Consider the following 15,779-nt stretch of genomic DNA (forward strand, 5'->3'; position numbering starts at 1 on the left):
TAGCAGGATAACTAAAACCTACCAAGTGAAGCATCGTGGCCACAGGAGCCACGCTAAACCTGCAATAACCATTGCCACCGCCATCAGCACTGCAGCTTAGCAGCTGGCGAGTGTCGGCACAGCTTGAATTATACCTGTGCATTTAGAATTGTTTATGAATTATAAAAGCTCATGTGTAAAGAAAGATTTTTGAGAGAGCTTGTGTGCGCGCTTCTTGTTCTGTTTGTCACATGACTCTTGGCACATCCGGACAGCAGCTGTTAACGTCATCTCTGCTGGGCGATTAATAGCTTTATTTTTTTGTTATTCACAAGATTATTTTGAAGGTACTGCCCCAGAGACTGATGTATCCATATTCTGGGGATGCCAATCTGTCTAGACCAACCTCAGTTTTGTCTTCGGTGTCCATTTGTCCCTTTAGTTATAGGTAGTACCTATTATCCCGGCAACCGTGAAAATGTCTCTCAGAAATTTCTCACGGCAGTCGCCTCGCATTGGCTAAGCATGCTACACGGAGATTCTATGGGATAAATATTCCCTAAAAAGCCGCGTTTGCAGCTGCCCCTGTAGCACTGGGGTATAGTACTTGGTTTTAAACGAGAAGGCTCAGGTTAGAGTCTGCCATGGCGATGTTTGTTTGTTTTTTTAGCTGTCAGAATTTTTCGGTCATCGTGATTTTGTTAATACTTTTTCTTACTCTGGTTTTTATTATATCAACAGATTGATGCACAGGACTTCTACTAGAATGGGTTGAATTACATTTAATATAGGTTGTGTTCTGTGTCTCTGGGCTGGTTTAGATTAGGTTTGTTGCAATTGGGCTAGATTTGGGTAGGTTATGACGCGTTCGGTTAGTTTATGCTACGTTTGGTGAGGTTGTGTTATGTTAGGTTACGTTGGGACATAATATTATCCAGCAAATTTTAGGCCAGCCAGATTTTATGGAAACTGCCGTGATAATTTCCCGGAGGTAATTCTCACGGCTGCCGTGAGATTAGACGCAGCCTTAATTATATACTCCATGAATTGCAGTTTTCTGTAAAACTAGCAAGGAGGATGAATACTTCATTTTAAAAAAAATTGTAAAGCTATATGACTGAAAGTTTTTACCTTGATGGCTGCTGCGGCCTTTGTGCAATGACAACTTGTCTGGGGTTGTTGGCATTTCATTGTGGTTTTTACTGTATTTTCTCAGAGTGAAGTAGCTAAAAATGAACTATGTACTTGGAATTGGTGCATGCTATCCACCATGACCACACCCCACTTGGGTTCAATCCTGTCCGCGGCAACCATTTCCTGATTGAGGCAAAAAACGAGAATGCCTGTGCGTCGAAATTCTGGTGCACGTTAAAAATCCCTAGGTGTTGCAAATTATTCCTTAGTCCTCCTCATAGCCTGGGACAGTGCGCAAAATCCAAGGATATTTTCAACTGAAATCCTTCATGAAAGTCATGAGGTACAGAAAATTGTTGTGAGGTACACAAAATAGCACAGAAAAATGGAGTGCGTGCTGAGAAGGGGAAGCAGCGCCATAGGAAAGTTCTGAGAAAGGACGGCGAAGTGCGCATTGAGAGGAAGGAGGCTTCTGGTGATGGAAAGCGAGCGAAATGAGCTCTGGGGGGTGCTGACCGGGGGTCTGGTCAAGTGATGTCTGGCGCAGATGCAAAGTTCAACAGAAGGTCCAACTAGGCTTTCACCTTTACATTCTTGGAAAGTTCAAGCCATGCCCCATAATTTTTTCCTCTCTCCTTGCACCATTCCCTTGCCTACAAACGTCCTCGGTCGTAACATTGAAATCTCGACAATAGTATTTCAGCTGATACGGATTTGAAAAATTCCTGGCCAGAGTGCATCTATTCTAATTGGATGGTATGTATCTTCCCACTCGCAACTCGCGCGTGTCGCGCGGCAGCAGGTAACGTGTGTTGTGCAATGATGGTCTTCACACTTGCGACCAACGCTTGTGTGACTACACGTAGCCGGCCAATATGGCTGCCATTTTCCCATAGGTGAAAACATGGAGGACAAAAAGCTTAGGAGAGGCCCCAGTAGTCACTGGCGCATTGAGAGAAGTGTGGAGGAAGTCGCATGGTTTTTTCACACTCATCGGAGGTCACTGGCAACTGTGTCCCAGAAATGGTGCCCAAGACCGGCCCACCCAGGCGCTACGTCACTGTGCGGCTGGTAGATAATGGTTTGCATGCGCAGACGAAGCAGATGACAGGGGATCAAGTGAAGGCGGAGGAGGTGGGTGCGTGCGCACAAAATACAAGCAAATAAGGGCCACCTCCAAACATGGCATGTCCGGCTTCAGTATAGGGACCGGGCAGCTGGACGGGTGGCGCCACCACTAGGCGCTCTCCTCGTTAGTGGAATGAGCCGGTGCATTGGACTACGCAGCCTTCCGTTGTATATGCTGTGTTTGCGTCGTGATTTGAATGTTTTGGTGGTGTTGTGAGTGGATATGTGCGAAGTCAAGACAGATGTGTTGGGCTCTTAGATGCAATAACGGCTACGTAAACTTGTCGGACGCATCTAATGTTGAGTGTGGGGTACAATGGCATGAGCACTTTTTTCAGCAATCTACGCTTAGCTCCACCCGATCTGAGTACGAATAAAACTACTATTTAAGTATTCATTTCTTCTTAAATGCACTAACGTCTACGTAAACTGATTGGACGCTTCTAAGGTTAACAATAGGCTACATTGACATGAGCGCTTTTTGCACCTCTCTGTGCCTGCCTCCACGTGATATGAGTAGGAATAAAACTGTTAATATTAGTATTCATTTCTACCATCTTAAATTATCTTCACTGGTTTCAATGCCTACGGTTTCCACGCCAGCCTTAACAACAGGATACCTCTACACCTGTGCTTTGAAGTGAAAGGCACTTACGTACGAGATCGATTTACTGTGTGGCCGTGGAAACATCGCGGCAGTTTACACCTTGTTTATGTAAGCGTGAGCTTTGTGCCTTCAGTTTTGGTGAGTGACAGCAGGTATGTAGCCAGAGGGGATTTGAGGGCTCAAACCCCCTCCAAAATTTTCTCTAGGAAGTGTGTTCGCGAGACTTACTGTTCCTTTTGGCAAAACTCAGCCCTTCCCATAACTCAAAATCTTCTCAAAAAAAAAAAAAAAAAAGCCGGCTATGGCCCTGAGTGGCAGCATGGGAGCCCGAGAGCCGAAGCGGAACTCCCATGTTTATAGTGGTCATTTTATCAAGAGCCAAAGTTATTCAATCACCCAACAGCCCAAGCTACAAACCATCCCCCCTCCCCTTCCCATTTTATTACCTGCATGGAATAAAGGCTGGCACCGATAGTTAAAATATGTGGTAGTGTTAACATCAGCCTGTGTTTTATAATGGTTAGGTATTCTTTGCCGAGTACCCCAAAAAATCGTGTAATGCCTTGCGAAGAAACCAAAAACACGCGACAAGCTGCCTCAAATAGAGGTGCATCAGCCCAAAACCTCCAGCACAGACGCATTTCCGACACGGTGGAAGCAGTTAGGATTTGGAGAGGGGTGCATAGAAGTGCAAAATTAATCAGCAAAATCATCCAGCCCTCCGTCTAACGACGATGATGGTTGAACGCGAAGCTTTCTTCGTGCGAAATAGAATGCAGGGGTGAGACAGCTGTGCATATTGCGCAGTTTTGATACAAATGTGTTTTCCTGCGCCGGGCTGCTCCAAAAGCTTGAAAATCACAAAAATTGCCCCAAACTGCTCCAAAACAGTCTGAGAGCCAAGAATTTTAACGCTCCCGTCAGTTTGAGTGGGGAAAAATTCTTACTGACGGCTGAATTTTCCAGCACCCCCAGGGTGATGTTTTAAAGGGCTAATTGATTCATCATTCAACTTGCATAAAATTGTCCCCGAGGTAGTTTTTTCGAAAGTCACAATGTCGAATTGCACATGTTATATTGTATGAGTTTTAAAACTTTTCCCATCGAAAACCATTGCAAAGTCCTGTAGAAAAAATACTTATGTGTACTGAGGCAACAAACTACTTATGGAAGTTCATAAAAACACGGCAATTTTCAGAGTGCTGTACCTCCGGAACGTCATTACTGGGCGCCGCCATCTTGGTATGGTGAAGATTGGAAAACATGGGCGCTGGGCAAAGCAGTTGTTCGTGTTTCAGGCAGATTGCTCTTCGCCGATTTCTACCGTTGTTTTTGTTATAGGGGTGGCTGGGTTTACATTTAGCCGTTTGATCGGTTGCGGGAAGTTGCGTGACTCGAAAGACGGGAGTTGATCGAAAACAACTAGGGGCCCACGAATTTGCCGTGTTTCTGCCTTGAGTGTGAGGCGCGGTGCGCGTTTGAAGTGAAATATCAGACCCGTTGCGGTGTTATAAAACGCTGAGTTATTGCTGCCTTTGACAGCGAGCTTGCGAGCGGCGGGAATGGGACGATCGACACTGCAGGAGTGGCGGTGCAGGCTACATCGCTGCAAAATGTTCAAGCAGTGTCCGATAACGGGACAGGTTCTTATTGCACGCTAGTATTAATAGTTCATCTATCTGAAGTGAAATATACCAAAGGGGAGGTGGCTAAACATACCAACGTTACTGAAATTACGATCGTTTTGAACGTGCACCTTGGGAATTGAAATGAGGAGGTGGGGGGGGGGGTTGGACGACAACACTGTCACCTCGCTGTGCGCAACTTTTGCCGTGGCTCTGCACTTGTGCATAAAGCCCAGTCTGGGATTACAAAAATAATAATTTAGGCATTCACATGATAGTAAAAATTTCTTACAATTGTATAGTTTCTCAATTCAGTATTCTCAACGGTGCTCCATGCTATCCATGCATAGAGCCTAAGAATTTAAATATGGTTTGTAAAAATGTAGTGCAGTTCGTACCTTTTGATACTGCTGTGGAAAAACTTTATTGAACGGTGTTATTCAGTGTTATGCATGTTCAAAACCAATTAAAAAGTGCACTCCACCCCCCTCCCCCTGAGTTACCAAAAAATTTGATTTTTTAGGCTCCTAAGGTGACATAATAAATGTCGTTCTTCTGCTCCAAATCAAGGTTCTTCTGCTCCAAAATAGAGATTTCGCTGCTCCAAAAACTGCTCCCAAATCTGGATCAGCTCTCTCACCCCTTCTGAATGGGAAAGGGTCAAAGTCAAGACGCTGCGATCAAAAGACCAAACGGCATGCTGGTCAAATTCAAAGCTCAAATAGTCAAAAGTTTAAATCCAGAAGGCAACCAAGGAAACCCACATGAGAAAGCTTTGTGATAAACCGTCATCGTCGTTAGACGGAGGAGTGAATTTTTCAAGCGTAGGTGGCAGCTTGTAAACCTCAACCGCAGCATTCAGTTGTGAAACTTACAGCAGGTTTTTGGCACCCTCCTGTCTGTTGTCCTTTATCCACGCAGGAACTGTTTTTGGAAAACCATTTACCAACTAGCCAGCAACCATTGCAAGTCGTGTAACGCAATGCTTTCCCACGGCAAGCAATAGCGTTCTACTATCGTGCTAGCGTTCTACTATCGTATTTATTCTGTAAGCGATTCCCGGCGACTGTAGTAAGCGTATTTCTGTGAAATTAAACACGTTTCTACCAAAGTTAATGAAGTTAAGGAGCATTTTTTATAACAATTTATGTTTTGGGAAAAATCTTAGAAGGAACCCCGATCTTTGTCTTTCGCTTGTGTACGACGCCGTTTCGTCCTCAGCTGCCCAAGGCCAATGCCACAGCATTCCTGGATCGGCTGCACACACTGGCTTTGTAGGACCATTTAGCTGCAATATATTCCTCCATACGCCAAACTACATGCAGGCATGAAAAATTTGCACGAAGGGACGGACTTGCACTTCCAGCTTGACCTCACGCTTTCCGCATTGAACGTCGTTTGCTTTTTGTAATTACTGAGTAGGGGCATAATTCATACACATGGCATGCCTCGTAAAGAGTACCTTTACTTTCAAGAATAACCGATCTGAAAAAAGTCTGTGTGATAATCTACGCTTTGCAAGCTGCACCGCAGCAGAACGACAGAAAGCTGTGCACAACTACGCTGCGCTGACCGCCCACCGGCATTCCATTGATGAGCGGATTGCCATGGGCGGCGCTGTTTGCAGAAGCGACGGTGGTGCCATACAACAGCCGCTTGGTCCCTATAGGTGACGTTAGGGCCTCTCCTAAGCTTTTCTCTCCTCCATGAGTTTAGGAGAGGCCCTGACGTCACCTCTACTGAAGCCAAAAATGCCATTTTTGGAGGTGGCCCTTATTTGCTTCTATTTTGCGTGCACGCGCCACCTCCTCCACCTTTGCTCGCTCCCCTGTCGTCTGCTTCGTCTTTGGTCCCGTTGCTAGGACGCGGTTGCCAGTGCCCTCCGATGAGCGGGAAAAAACCACTTGACTTCCTCCACACTTTTGTTGGTGGTCACTAGGGCCTCTCCCGAGATTTCTCTCCTCCATGGACAAAAAGATTTTTATTTATTGTCGAAATATGCAGGTAAGTGCGTTCTTTATTCTTAGTGTTGAACAAAATAGACCACAAAAGGGAGTTTTAGCGTACCGTTATCGCGTTTACGTTACCAATTACTGTGTTACTATAAGTTGGAGTTTCTGTTTACCGCTGAAAACGGTAGGACACGTTTTAGCGCACCGTTGGCGGTTTGCATATTCCGGCTTATCGGCCGCTGTAGTGCAAATAGTGACTTCTGATGAATTAGTCTGAAAGTGAATGACACAAAACTTTGTTGCCCAGAAATGTTCATTGATGAGCAAAATAGCTTGAATCTCAAACTTTTTAAATGATTCACTTACAGTACAATAATTTTCTTTTGAAAAAATTGTGAACACTTTCTATGCAGATTAAAAAAAAAACGTTATGTTGATGCCTCCATCTAGTAGGCACAGTTAACATCAAATATGTAAACCAGAATTCAGGCCTGCGCTAAATATTCCGGCATAAAATGAGTAAAATGTGTTGTAGTAATTGCTCAATAACCTACACTACTTTGTCCAGCACAATTTTGGAGGTGTAAAAGCGCTTTGTGGGCTCAGAAACTTATCTGCCATTGATTCGGGCGAGGCTTAGCACGAGTAGGGGTGGCTATTTTGCTTGCCTATGCGATAAAAATAGTTGTTTGTCGTACTCCTTAGCATTGTTTAACAAGAAAAGTGTTATAAACAACATAAACTAAGAATACTTTTATCAAGCACCGAGCGCACTGCATTTGCTGTAATCAAGACTTGAGGGTACACTTTGTCAAATGAGGAAGCTTGGTGGTGACGATAAAGTTCGTGCTGGTAAATTACCGTTCATGGTAACTTCTCAAGCATGCGCCGTCGATTCCTGCAAGCACGGTAGACGGTAATGTAGGCACGGTAATGATATGCTAAAACTCCCTAAAATGCGACCTTGTAAAGATTGAGCACGAATGGAGGAGCGGTTCGCTCGTGAAAAAATTTTTAAAGACCCCCATCTATGGATGTAACACCCCGTACCTGCGCTGAACACACTGAAGAAAGAACTGAAGTACAGTGAACTAGAAGCTTTTAGTTCACTGTAACCGAAGTGTGGTGGAAGTCGCTTGCCAGCAGTGACTTGTTGCCATTTGCAATGCCGGATGTAAACAAACATTTGGTCATTTGGTTTCCACCTACGCCAGCGGACTCTGGAGCCATGATTGGCTAACACCGATTGTCCGTGACGTTGCAAAGTGACAGAAAGCGACGACCGGCTCATCGCTTTGCGACGCTGCAAACGTTGTGCAGTGTCTGCGATTCACAAGTGGGAATGTACAGCTAGCCACCATAGTACCGCGAACACATGGTGGGTGGAGCCCCAATGGATCATATAACTTGTTAAGGGCTTCTGCAGCAATAGACACCGGACACTCGAGTTTGCCAGGCAACTGCTGCGCCAGCCGCAGCAGACACACACAACTCTGGGTCGGTCGAGCAGCACCGGCCGCCTTCATCGCCCTCGAACATGCCTTCGCAAATGCGTCTAGCATAACTTTATTAGCACGCATACCTATAAAATACTGCAACGATGGCAGAAAGAAAGGTAGAAGCCTCCAAATAAGACGGCGCTGATAGAATAATATCGGCTTCCTGCCGAGCCGTATGCTGGCACACTCTGAACGTTGCTTCGAAGGTGTTGCATTTCTTCGGAGACTCTTCTCTTTTTTTGTGGGCACGAAGCCATAGTTACTGCATTGGTTACTGCATTTTAAAAACAGAGTAAGAGACGGGTAACGTGCTGCTGCTGTTAAATACGAGCAGGTGGTTACAAGATTGGTTAGCAGGCTGTAAATACGAATAAATGCACTGTATATTTGTTCACAACGAGGACGCTCAAACACAGTTATCACAGGGTACTTTATCACCCAGCGGTTCCATTCTATGGAGCATTTATTATTTCACCGACAACCACGTGTATAATAGAGTTTTCACGCCAGAGCCGTTAGTGTAGAGCGAAAAATACCACCAAAGTTGAATATTCTAAAATAATTCCAATTTGCTTTTTTGGGTATGCTGCTCCCCCTTCCTCCCCCTTCCTCCCCCACCCCCCGTCACCCCTTTCCACCCTCCTCATCCAAATGAAAGTTCTTTGATAGCCTTATCGCCGCGTGGTGGTGCAGTTTCACGGTACTAAAAGCAGGTAAAAGCAGCTGAGATGACAAGTTGGACAGAGAGAATGGAAGCGAAAAAAACCCTGGAAGCTTATAGAACAGGGTAACCAGAAATCAGGAAGGAAGGTTTCTATGGCAGTACACGTGGCAGTGCATTTCTCTTTGAAGCCTGGGGGGGGAGGGGGGGGAGGGGGGGGGAGAGGTCTGAGAACACAGGCATACATGGCTAACTACAGGCAACAGGATGAAACGTGTGTGCTGCAGCAGGGATCGAAAAACCATAGAGCATATTGTCAGACTGCACCGAGATACGACCGCGACGGGGCGATGGGGAAACGACGTTGACGGAGGCTTGGGATTTGGTGTGAGGGGGAGCCTCAACTTCAGGGCCTTACAGGCGAGGAAGAGGCGGGGCTGGAGTGGTGGTGGAAAAAATTTAGGGAAAAGAGTGGGACGTAGGAAGAGTAATATTGCGAATGAGAATTTAGAACAGCAGAAGGGGGGGGGGGGGGGGGAGATAGTGGGAGTGAACCCATTACTTAAGGGTGGGGCAAACAAGTGGGATAACACAGGCAAGTCGGTTGCTAACGGTCGGCGTCCCACTACAAAGTAAGGGCCTATAATCATCATCATCATCATCATGGGAGTGAACTCTGGGGTGCGGGCAATGCGCCTAATACCCCTGTCACACGGGCACTTTCAATCGCGATTGAGTCGATCCGGATCGAGCTCAATCCGGATCGGGCACCTGCTACACGGCAGTTTCAATCGCGATCGAGCTCGATCCCGCTCGAACTCAATCCTGGTTTCTCAAGCGCGATCGAGGCTTCCAAGCGCGATCGAACGAAAGCGGCGATACTCTCGTCCCCGCTCAGTAATGGCACAGAATGTGACAACTTCAACTAACGCCACAAATTGTGTCAAATAACTTTATCCAAATAAGCGTGAGGTAATATTTACATAGTTAGGTATACCTACGACCGCGCGAAGTTACCAGATGCCGGCCGCAAGTACATGGTTAGCGCCATCTGGCGAATACGAGCGCAACCCGTGCAACTTCTCAATCGCGATTGAAACGGGCCGTGTAGCAGCGGCAGTACGTCGAGCGCGCTCGAAAACTCGATCGCGATTCACTTCAATCGCGATTGAAAGTGCCCGTGTGACAGGGGTATAACTTTGCCCCTAATGCAGCTTGACCGAACAGCGCGCTGCGCCGTGATGCATGCGTCGTCACCAGCAGTCGTTGCAATCTTCCCACTTATTGCCAAAAGCAATAAATGAAGTAGTTTTACTGTTCAGTTGGACCCAGGCTTTTTTTTTTTTTTTTTTTTTGTATTATTGCGAGCGAGTGCGCCTTCCATTCCAAAGGTTAGATGCCGCCGTGCGGCGTCGAACAGGACGAGATAAAAGGCGCGGCCGTGGCCTAAGCGTGAGGGAAGATAGCTATCTGCCAGTAATAAGCTGGGTAGGTGTGTCTTGCCGTACTGCGCTGCTTTTTTTGGAGGCGTGGGGGGAGGCTTTCTCCTCCCCTATCCTACCTTCAATAAGCCGACTGTTTCCGTTCGAAAAAAAAAATAAGAGTTGATAAACACTGGTCCGTTTCTTCTTTGGGTAAAGCCGACGCAGTTACGCAGTATTTTTTCCGTTGAATACTTGGTCAATAGAACATGTACACTAGGGTATTTCTTTTCTCGGATATTTTGTGACCATCAACATTTAGTTATATTTTCTCTGGAGTCTAGTCAGGTTTAGTATGCAATGCATAAAATTATCCCTTCTTTCCGCTTGGTTTTTTTCTCTCAATTTATTTCTTAGTTTTTCAGTTTTTTTTTATGTCTAATACCCCTGTCACACGGGCACTTTCAATCGCGATTGAAGTGAATCGCGATCGAGTTTTCGAGCGCGCTCGACGTACTGCCGCTGCTACACGGCCCGTTTCAATCGCGATTGAGAAGTTGCACGGGTTGCGCTCGTATTCGCCAGATGGCGCTAACCATGTACTTGCGGCCGGCATCTGGTAACTTCGCGCGGTCGTAGGTATACCTAACTATGTAAATATTACCTCACGCTTATTTGGATAAAGTTATTTGACACAATTTGTGGCGTTAGTTGAAGTTGTCACATTCTGTGCCATTACTGAGCGGGGACGAGAGTATCGCCGCTTTCGTTCGATCGCGCTTGGAAGCCTCGATCGCGCTTGAGAAACCAGGATTGAGTTCGAGCGGGATCGAGCTCGATCGCGATTGAAACTGCCGTGTAGCAGGTGCCCGATCCGGATTGAGCTCGATCCGGATCGACTCAATCGCGATTGAAAGTGCTTGTTGTACGTAGAAGGAAGTTAAATTTTTAACAGCTTAGGTGAAAAAGGGACCGTATTGCCTAGTTCTGGCCTTCTCTGGGTTGTTTCTCGTGACTGTGATAATGTACGTAATTGTAATATCACGAACATTTATTTTGCATTTCTGTTAGGTGTAGCTAAATGTCGCTATTCAAGGCATCGCTTATCCCTACTTTTCTATTAGTTATTGCTCTGTCAGTTGTGATGTTTTAATTATGGGAACATATATTTTCTAATTAATTGGAAAATTGGTCAGCTCAGGATTAATGGAATTTTAAGTAAGAACAATTTTGTGTGTGTGTGTTTACAAGAAATGAAAAATTGCAAATAAAGAATGTTTGACTCTGAAAATCTGCTCCCGAACAGAAAACTCGCCTTATGAAGCTCCAAATCTGCTCCGAAACCAAACAGCATTATTCCTGCTCCCTGGGCTGCTCCGAATGTCTCGGGCCCGCTTCCGCCCCACTTTTTCACGCAGTGAGGGCGGATAATTGTGTTAATTTCATTAACCTTGCAAAACGAACACATTTTCTATTAAATGAGAAAAAGCGTCGCCAAGAGACTTGTTTACAGAACACCTCCGCCCTGTTCGCTTGCCGACAAGTTTCTCCTACCGCTTCCTCGCGCGCGTTATCAGTTATCTGATGGCCTTCAACGCAGCTCAGCGTGCCTTCGTACGGCCGGGGCGGCTTGCGTCGAAGAAAGCGTAACTCCGCATATTAGAAACCGTTGTTGCGTTCGTGGGCCGGCAGTGCCAGCAGCACTTGTGTGATAGTAAGTGGCTTGCTGTCACAATGGGTCGGGCGTGTGAAAAGCCGCGCGTAGTCGGATAGAAAAAAAGTGCAAAGAAAGACTTGCCTCGCATAGCAAAGTGCGTTTATTGTGCGGCTAGCACGTGGAGTGAAGAAATCGGTGCGTCTTTTTCCGGGCTTTCAGTTGTGGCAAGGAAAAAAAAAGAAGAAAAAAGAACGTGCAACAGACTTGTGCAGGGGTCCAAATAAAAAAGAACAAGATGAACCAAATATGCATTTTCTTTGAGCAGCATTTGTACTGGTTTTGTTTGCATAATCTAAAACTCGTGTCATCGAAAGCAAGCATTTTTCGCCACCGCGAGAGATTTATATCATTGATACTTGTATCATTGATGTCGCACGTTTCAGTGATCGTGAACGTATTTGTTGTGTTTTAGTGACTGTAGAGAAGTATTTTATTTGTGGTTGAAGTGAAGTAGTGCCTACATGATTTCAAGGTACGCTGAAGGGCCATTGGCGTTCTCCGTTAATTTGTAGCCCTCACTACGGCATGCCTAATACATAGCTGAACTATTGCTTTGGCTCCTAATCCTCTATTCCTAATTATTTTTTATTTCAATAAGTGTCACAGGCATGGATAAGTTGTGCTATTGTGTACATAGAAATTTCACTAGACGGTGTAGATATCACTGTATTTTGGGATTTTGGGATTCACTAACACAGCCCAACGTTAGCAGACATAGTGGGGAGATATGTTTATTTATGGCATGTACATTTGTATCAATATTTTCTGCTCTTTTTTTGTATCAATATTTTCTGCACATAATGTGCCGAACAACAGTATGACCGTCACTCACGACAGAAGCAAAAGCTTCACCTGCTTGCTAATCCGTACAGATTCGGACTCCGATATCTGTCACCGTGGCCACAAGCCGGTGACCCCGACAGACCAACAGACCCCGATCCAACCACCACTGGCAGAATCCCCATGCAGACTCCCCTGCTGAAACAGTGTGCGTGTCCGAGTTCGACTCGGTGTAATGAGGATTTCTCTGTGAGAGAGGGTGCCGACAGGAGACCAATGAAAGTCCGTACTCTGTCATGCTCGTTCACAAGTCATGTGGTATTACATACGGTGTGTCACGCATGGCCAGCGAGGAAGCTAGCATGCACGTCACCTCGCCACTGGCCAAGATGGTTACCCCCACAGTTGGGCTGATGAGACATGGGGGCTGAGAAAACCCTCCGCAATAGTTTTGCTAGTGTATCTTTTTTTTAGTAGTTTGGCTAGTTCCTCCTCAAATTACCGCAATTGTGAGGTGGGCTAGCCTGTGAATTTGCAATTCTTTCTATGAACTTGCCGTTTGATCGCTGCTATAACATGGTTTATGTTCTGTACTTGTCTAGGTTCTCTCCCTTTGTCCAACAAGACATGATTGGGCTGGACAAGTCCTGGCAGGCTGTTCAAAACCATTAAGCAAACGACTCTATACTTGTGCCAACTTAAAAAGGAACTAACAAAAACTGAAAAATTATGGCAGCCGCAATCCCAGTTGCGCGCAGCATAGTATGAAGCAAGCTTGGCCTGGCTCTAGAATGACACGATGAATCGTGGATTGGATAGATATGTGGGGAGAACCAGAGCCTACTGCAGGTGCAACATGAAGCCCTGACTGGTGAAACGCCTTTCAACGTGGCTGTCTGCCACCACACAGGGGTATGTGGCTGCTTAGGCCGCCTGCTCCTGTGCTTGCCAACCCAGTGATGTTGCTTCAGAACCAATTTCTTTAGAACCTTCTTGCATTTTTTGGGCAGCTCTGCCGTCATTCTTGTATGGGTGCCCAGCACAACAGTGTTGGGCAGCCTCGGTGTACTTGTGTGCTCCTCAAACTTTGCCTGGGTAAGCAGCTTCTCTGGGCAGGCATTTTAGCTGGAACCAAACTTTCACATAGACCTGTGTGGCAGATTTGTGTTGATAAGCTGAATTCGCTCCACCCACCCTCCTTGGCGAGGATGTCAAATTGCCTCTTCTTTCCCTCCAGTCTCTCCTGCCACCCTTTGTGTTCCGAGTCCTACTCGGGCAACCCTCCACACGTAGCAGCCATAGATACGGTGCCGAAGTGGGAGGCAGTCCAGATACACAGAACCAACAACTGGGATGCGCAATGGGGTTCACTATTGGGGGCCATCCCCAGCGCTCCCGTAGTCCTGGTGGCCTGCATGAGTTCTGGTGATCCTGGGTTTTCTGGTGGCTCAGTTGTGATGGTTGCCGAAGTTCGGTTGTGGCTAGAATTGAAGTTAGGGTTGATTCGCTACCGCTCACAAGGGGTCCTTAAATCGACTGGCCAAGCACGAGGAATTCTCGCTCCTCTCTGTATGACTTCCAATGACATCACTTTGCTCTCCCCACACCATTGGGTGCTTGGGTTTCTGTGTGGCCCGTGACATAGATTCATCAGGGGTGGCCGAAGAAATGCGCACTTCTCAGCCTAGCTGCATGTGTGCATGGAAAGGGGTGTCCTAAGCAATGAAAATGCCGAGCCACAGAACAACGCATATATTTGACAGAAGGCAGCAGCGGACGGGCCAGCGGCGATGCCTGGCCGAACGCTCGAAGTTCCTAGGAGTAATGCCTGCTCGCGCAGTGAGCCTCAGAGTGGTGCTTCGTTGTCTTCGGCCTTCTGTCAAATATATGTCTTGTTCTGTGGCTCAGCGTTTTTATTGCCTAGTGCTGCCGTACATGCGAATCTGGATCCGTACCCGCAGAATTTGCTTCCTGCCCACATAGCGGCGTGTAGAGCCTGTCACCTCGTAGACCTCCCGTGGCCACTCCCATTTGTTGCAGTGTCCACCCTAGTAGAACTGTTGGTAGAGAATGTTCATTTGCTGATATATGTCCCTTTTGTGTACTTCCTGCTCTATAAGGTGATATGGACCATTAATTATGATCCTGCCCAATACTTGACACTGCAAAGCTTCATCGTGGGAGACCCCCAATGCTGGTCTCTTGCGTTTCAGTGCAAAGCGGGTGCAGTGCTGTACCTGCGAGGATCTTAATGCCGGAGGGCAGTCTCCCTCCGGCATAATCATGCTTTTGATAAAGCAAACTTTACTTTGGGTCATGACACTTTGAACGTCGTTGGGTTTATGTCATGTTTATAACTGGGTACAGGCTACGAAAGTATGAAGCCTATGCAGGCAATCACAAGGCTAATGTTATTTCCCACTGGTCATTTTGGAGCTGGTTTTGCAGAGGCATGTTTTGTTGGTAAATTCGGATCAAGTTATCACTCTTCCACAGTGGTCTTTCTTAATCCGGACTGAGGAGTCTGATTTACAGGAACCCCAACAGTTGGTATTTCCAGTTCTGGCCAGCCAAACTTATCCTCAAAGTGCTCCCCCCCCCTTCCCCCCCCCTCCCCCCCCCCCCCCCTCTCTCTCTCTCTCTCTCTCTCTCTCTCTCTCTCTCTCTCTCTCTCTCTCTCTCTCTCTCTCTCTCTCTCTCTCTCTCTCTCTCTCTCTCTCTCTCTCTCTCTCTTTTAAGGATAAAGATATTGCCGTGGCCATGGCGTCATTGTCATTCGCAGCAGCTTTGATATACATTTTTGCCTTGTTTCTTTTCTCTTTTTTTTTTCAAACATCACCATGCACAGTAGTGGATTCAAGCAGCCTATGCACAGTAGTCACTCCTCTTATGCCCCCGTGCATGATACCCATCACACATGCACAAAGTACCTGGTGGGATGTCCTGACCCATTTATTTTTGCCAACAAAAGGCTCTGAGAAGTATGAGTGATCTCCATGGTGGCTTTTGTGCCATTCGTGGTGGCGAAATGTTGGTGAGAGTGGCAACACACTGAGAAACAGACATGTGACACAGTGGCCACTCCTGGCACATGCGTCATTTGTATGGTCATTGGCAGCACCTGCTAGGCCAGTGTTTCCAAACCATATTGTTCATTTGTACCAAATCAGCTGGCGTTCTCTTTTTGTGGCTTCCGTCTGGCATTTTGGTAGAGCATGATTGCGTTTTGCTGGTTGACACAGATGCAGTCGCTTTGTGTGGGATTTTGTTACACCT

At 46.4% G+C, this 15,779-nt stretch overlaps 1 protein-coding gene across 3 annotated transcripts in view; it reads left to right on the forward strand.

Annotated features, from left to right (window-relative positions):
- Positions 1-15,779, forward strand: part of LOC144155912 (AT-rich interactive domain-containing protein 5B-like) — a 52,356-nt gene that overhangs the window by 32,699 nt on the left and 3,878 nt on the right. For 2 of the 3 annotated variants that reach the window (XM_077687619.1, XM_077687621.1), the window contains exon 6: positions 12,596-12,932. The exons of the other annotated variant lie outside the window; for it this stretch is intronic. In XM_077687619.1, coding sequence (XP_077543745.1) covers positions 12,596-12,917 — 322 coding nt within the window. In that variant the 3' untranslated portion in view covers positions 12,918-12,932. Of the gene's footprint in view, positions 1-12,595; positions 12,933-15,779 lie in introns of those variants that run through there. 3 annotated transcript variants of the gene reach the window in all.

The sequence above is a fragment of the Haemaphysalis longicornis genome, unplaced genomic scaffold (assembly GCF_048455015.1).
Source record: "Haemaphysalis longicornis isolate Haplotype H1 unplaced genomic scaffold, Haemaphysalis longicornis Haplotype H1 scaffold_1, whole genome shotgun sequence".
Classification (NCBI taxonomy): Eukaryota; Metazoa; Arthropoda; class Arachnida; order Ixodida; family Ixodidae; genus Haemaphysalis; species Haemaphysalis longicornis.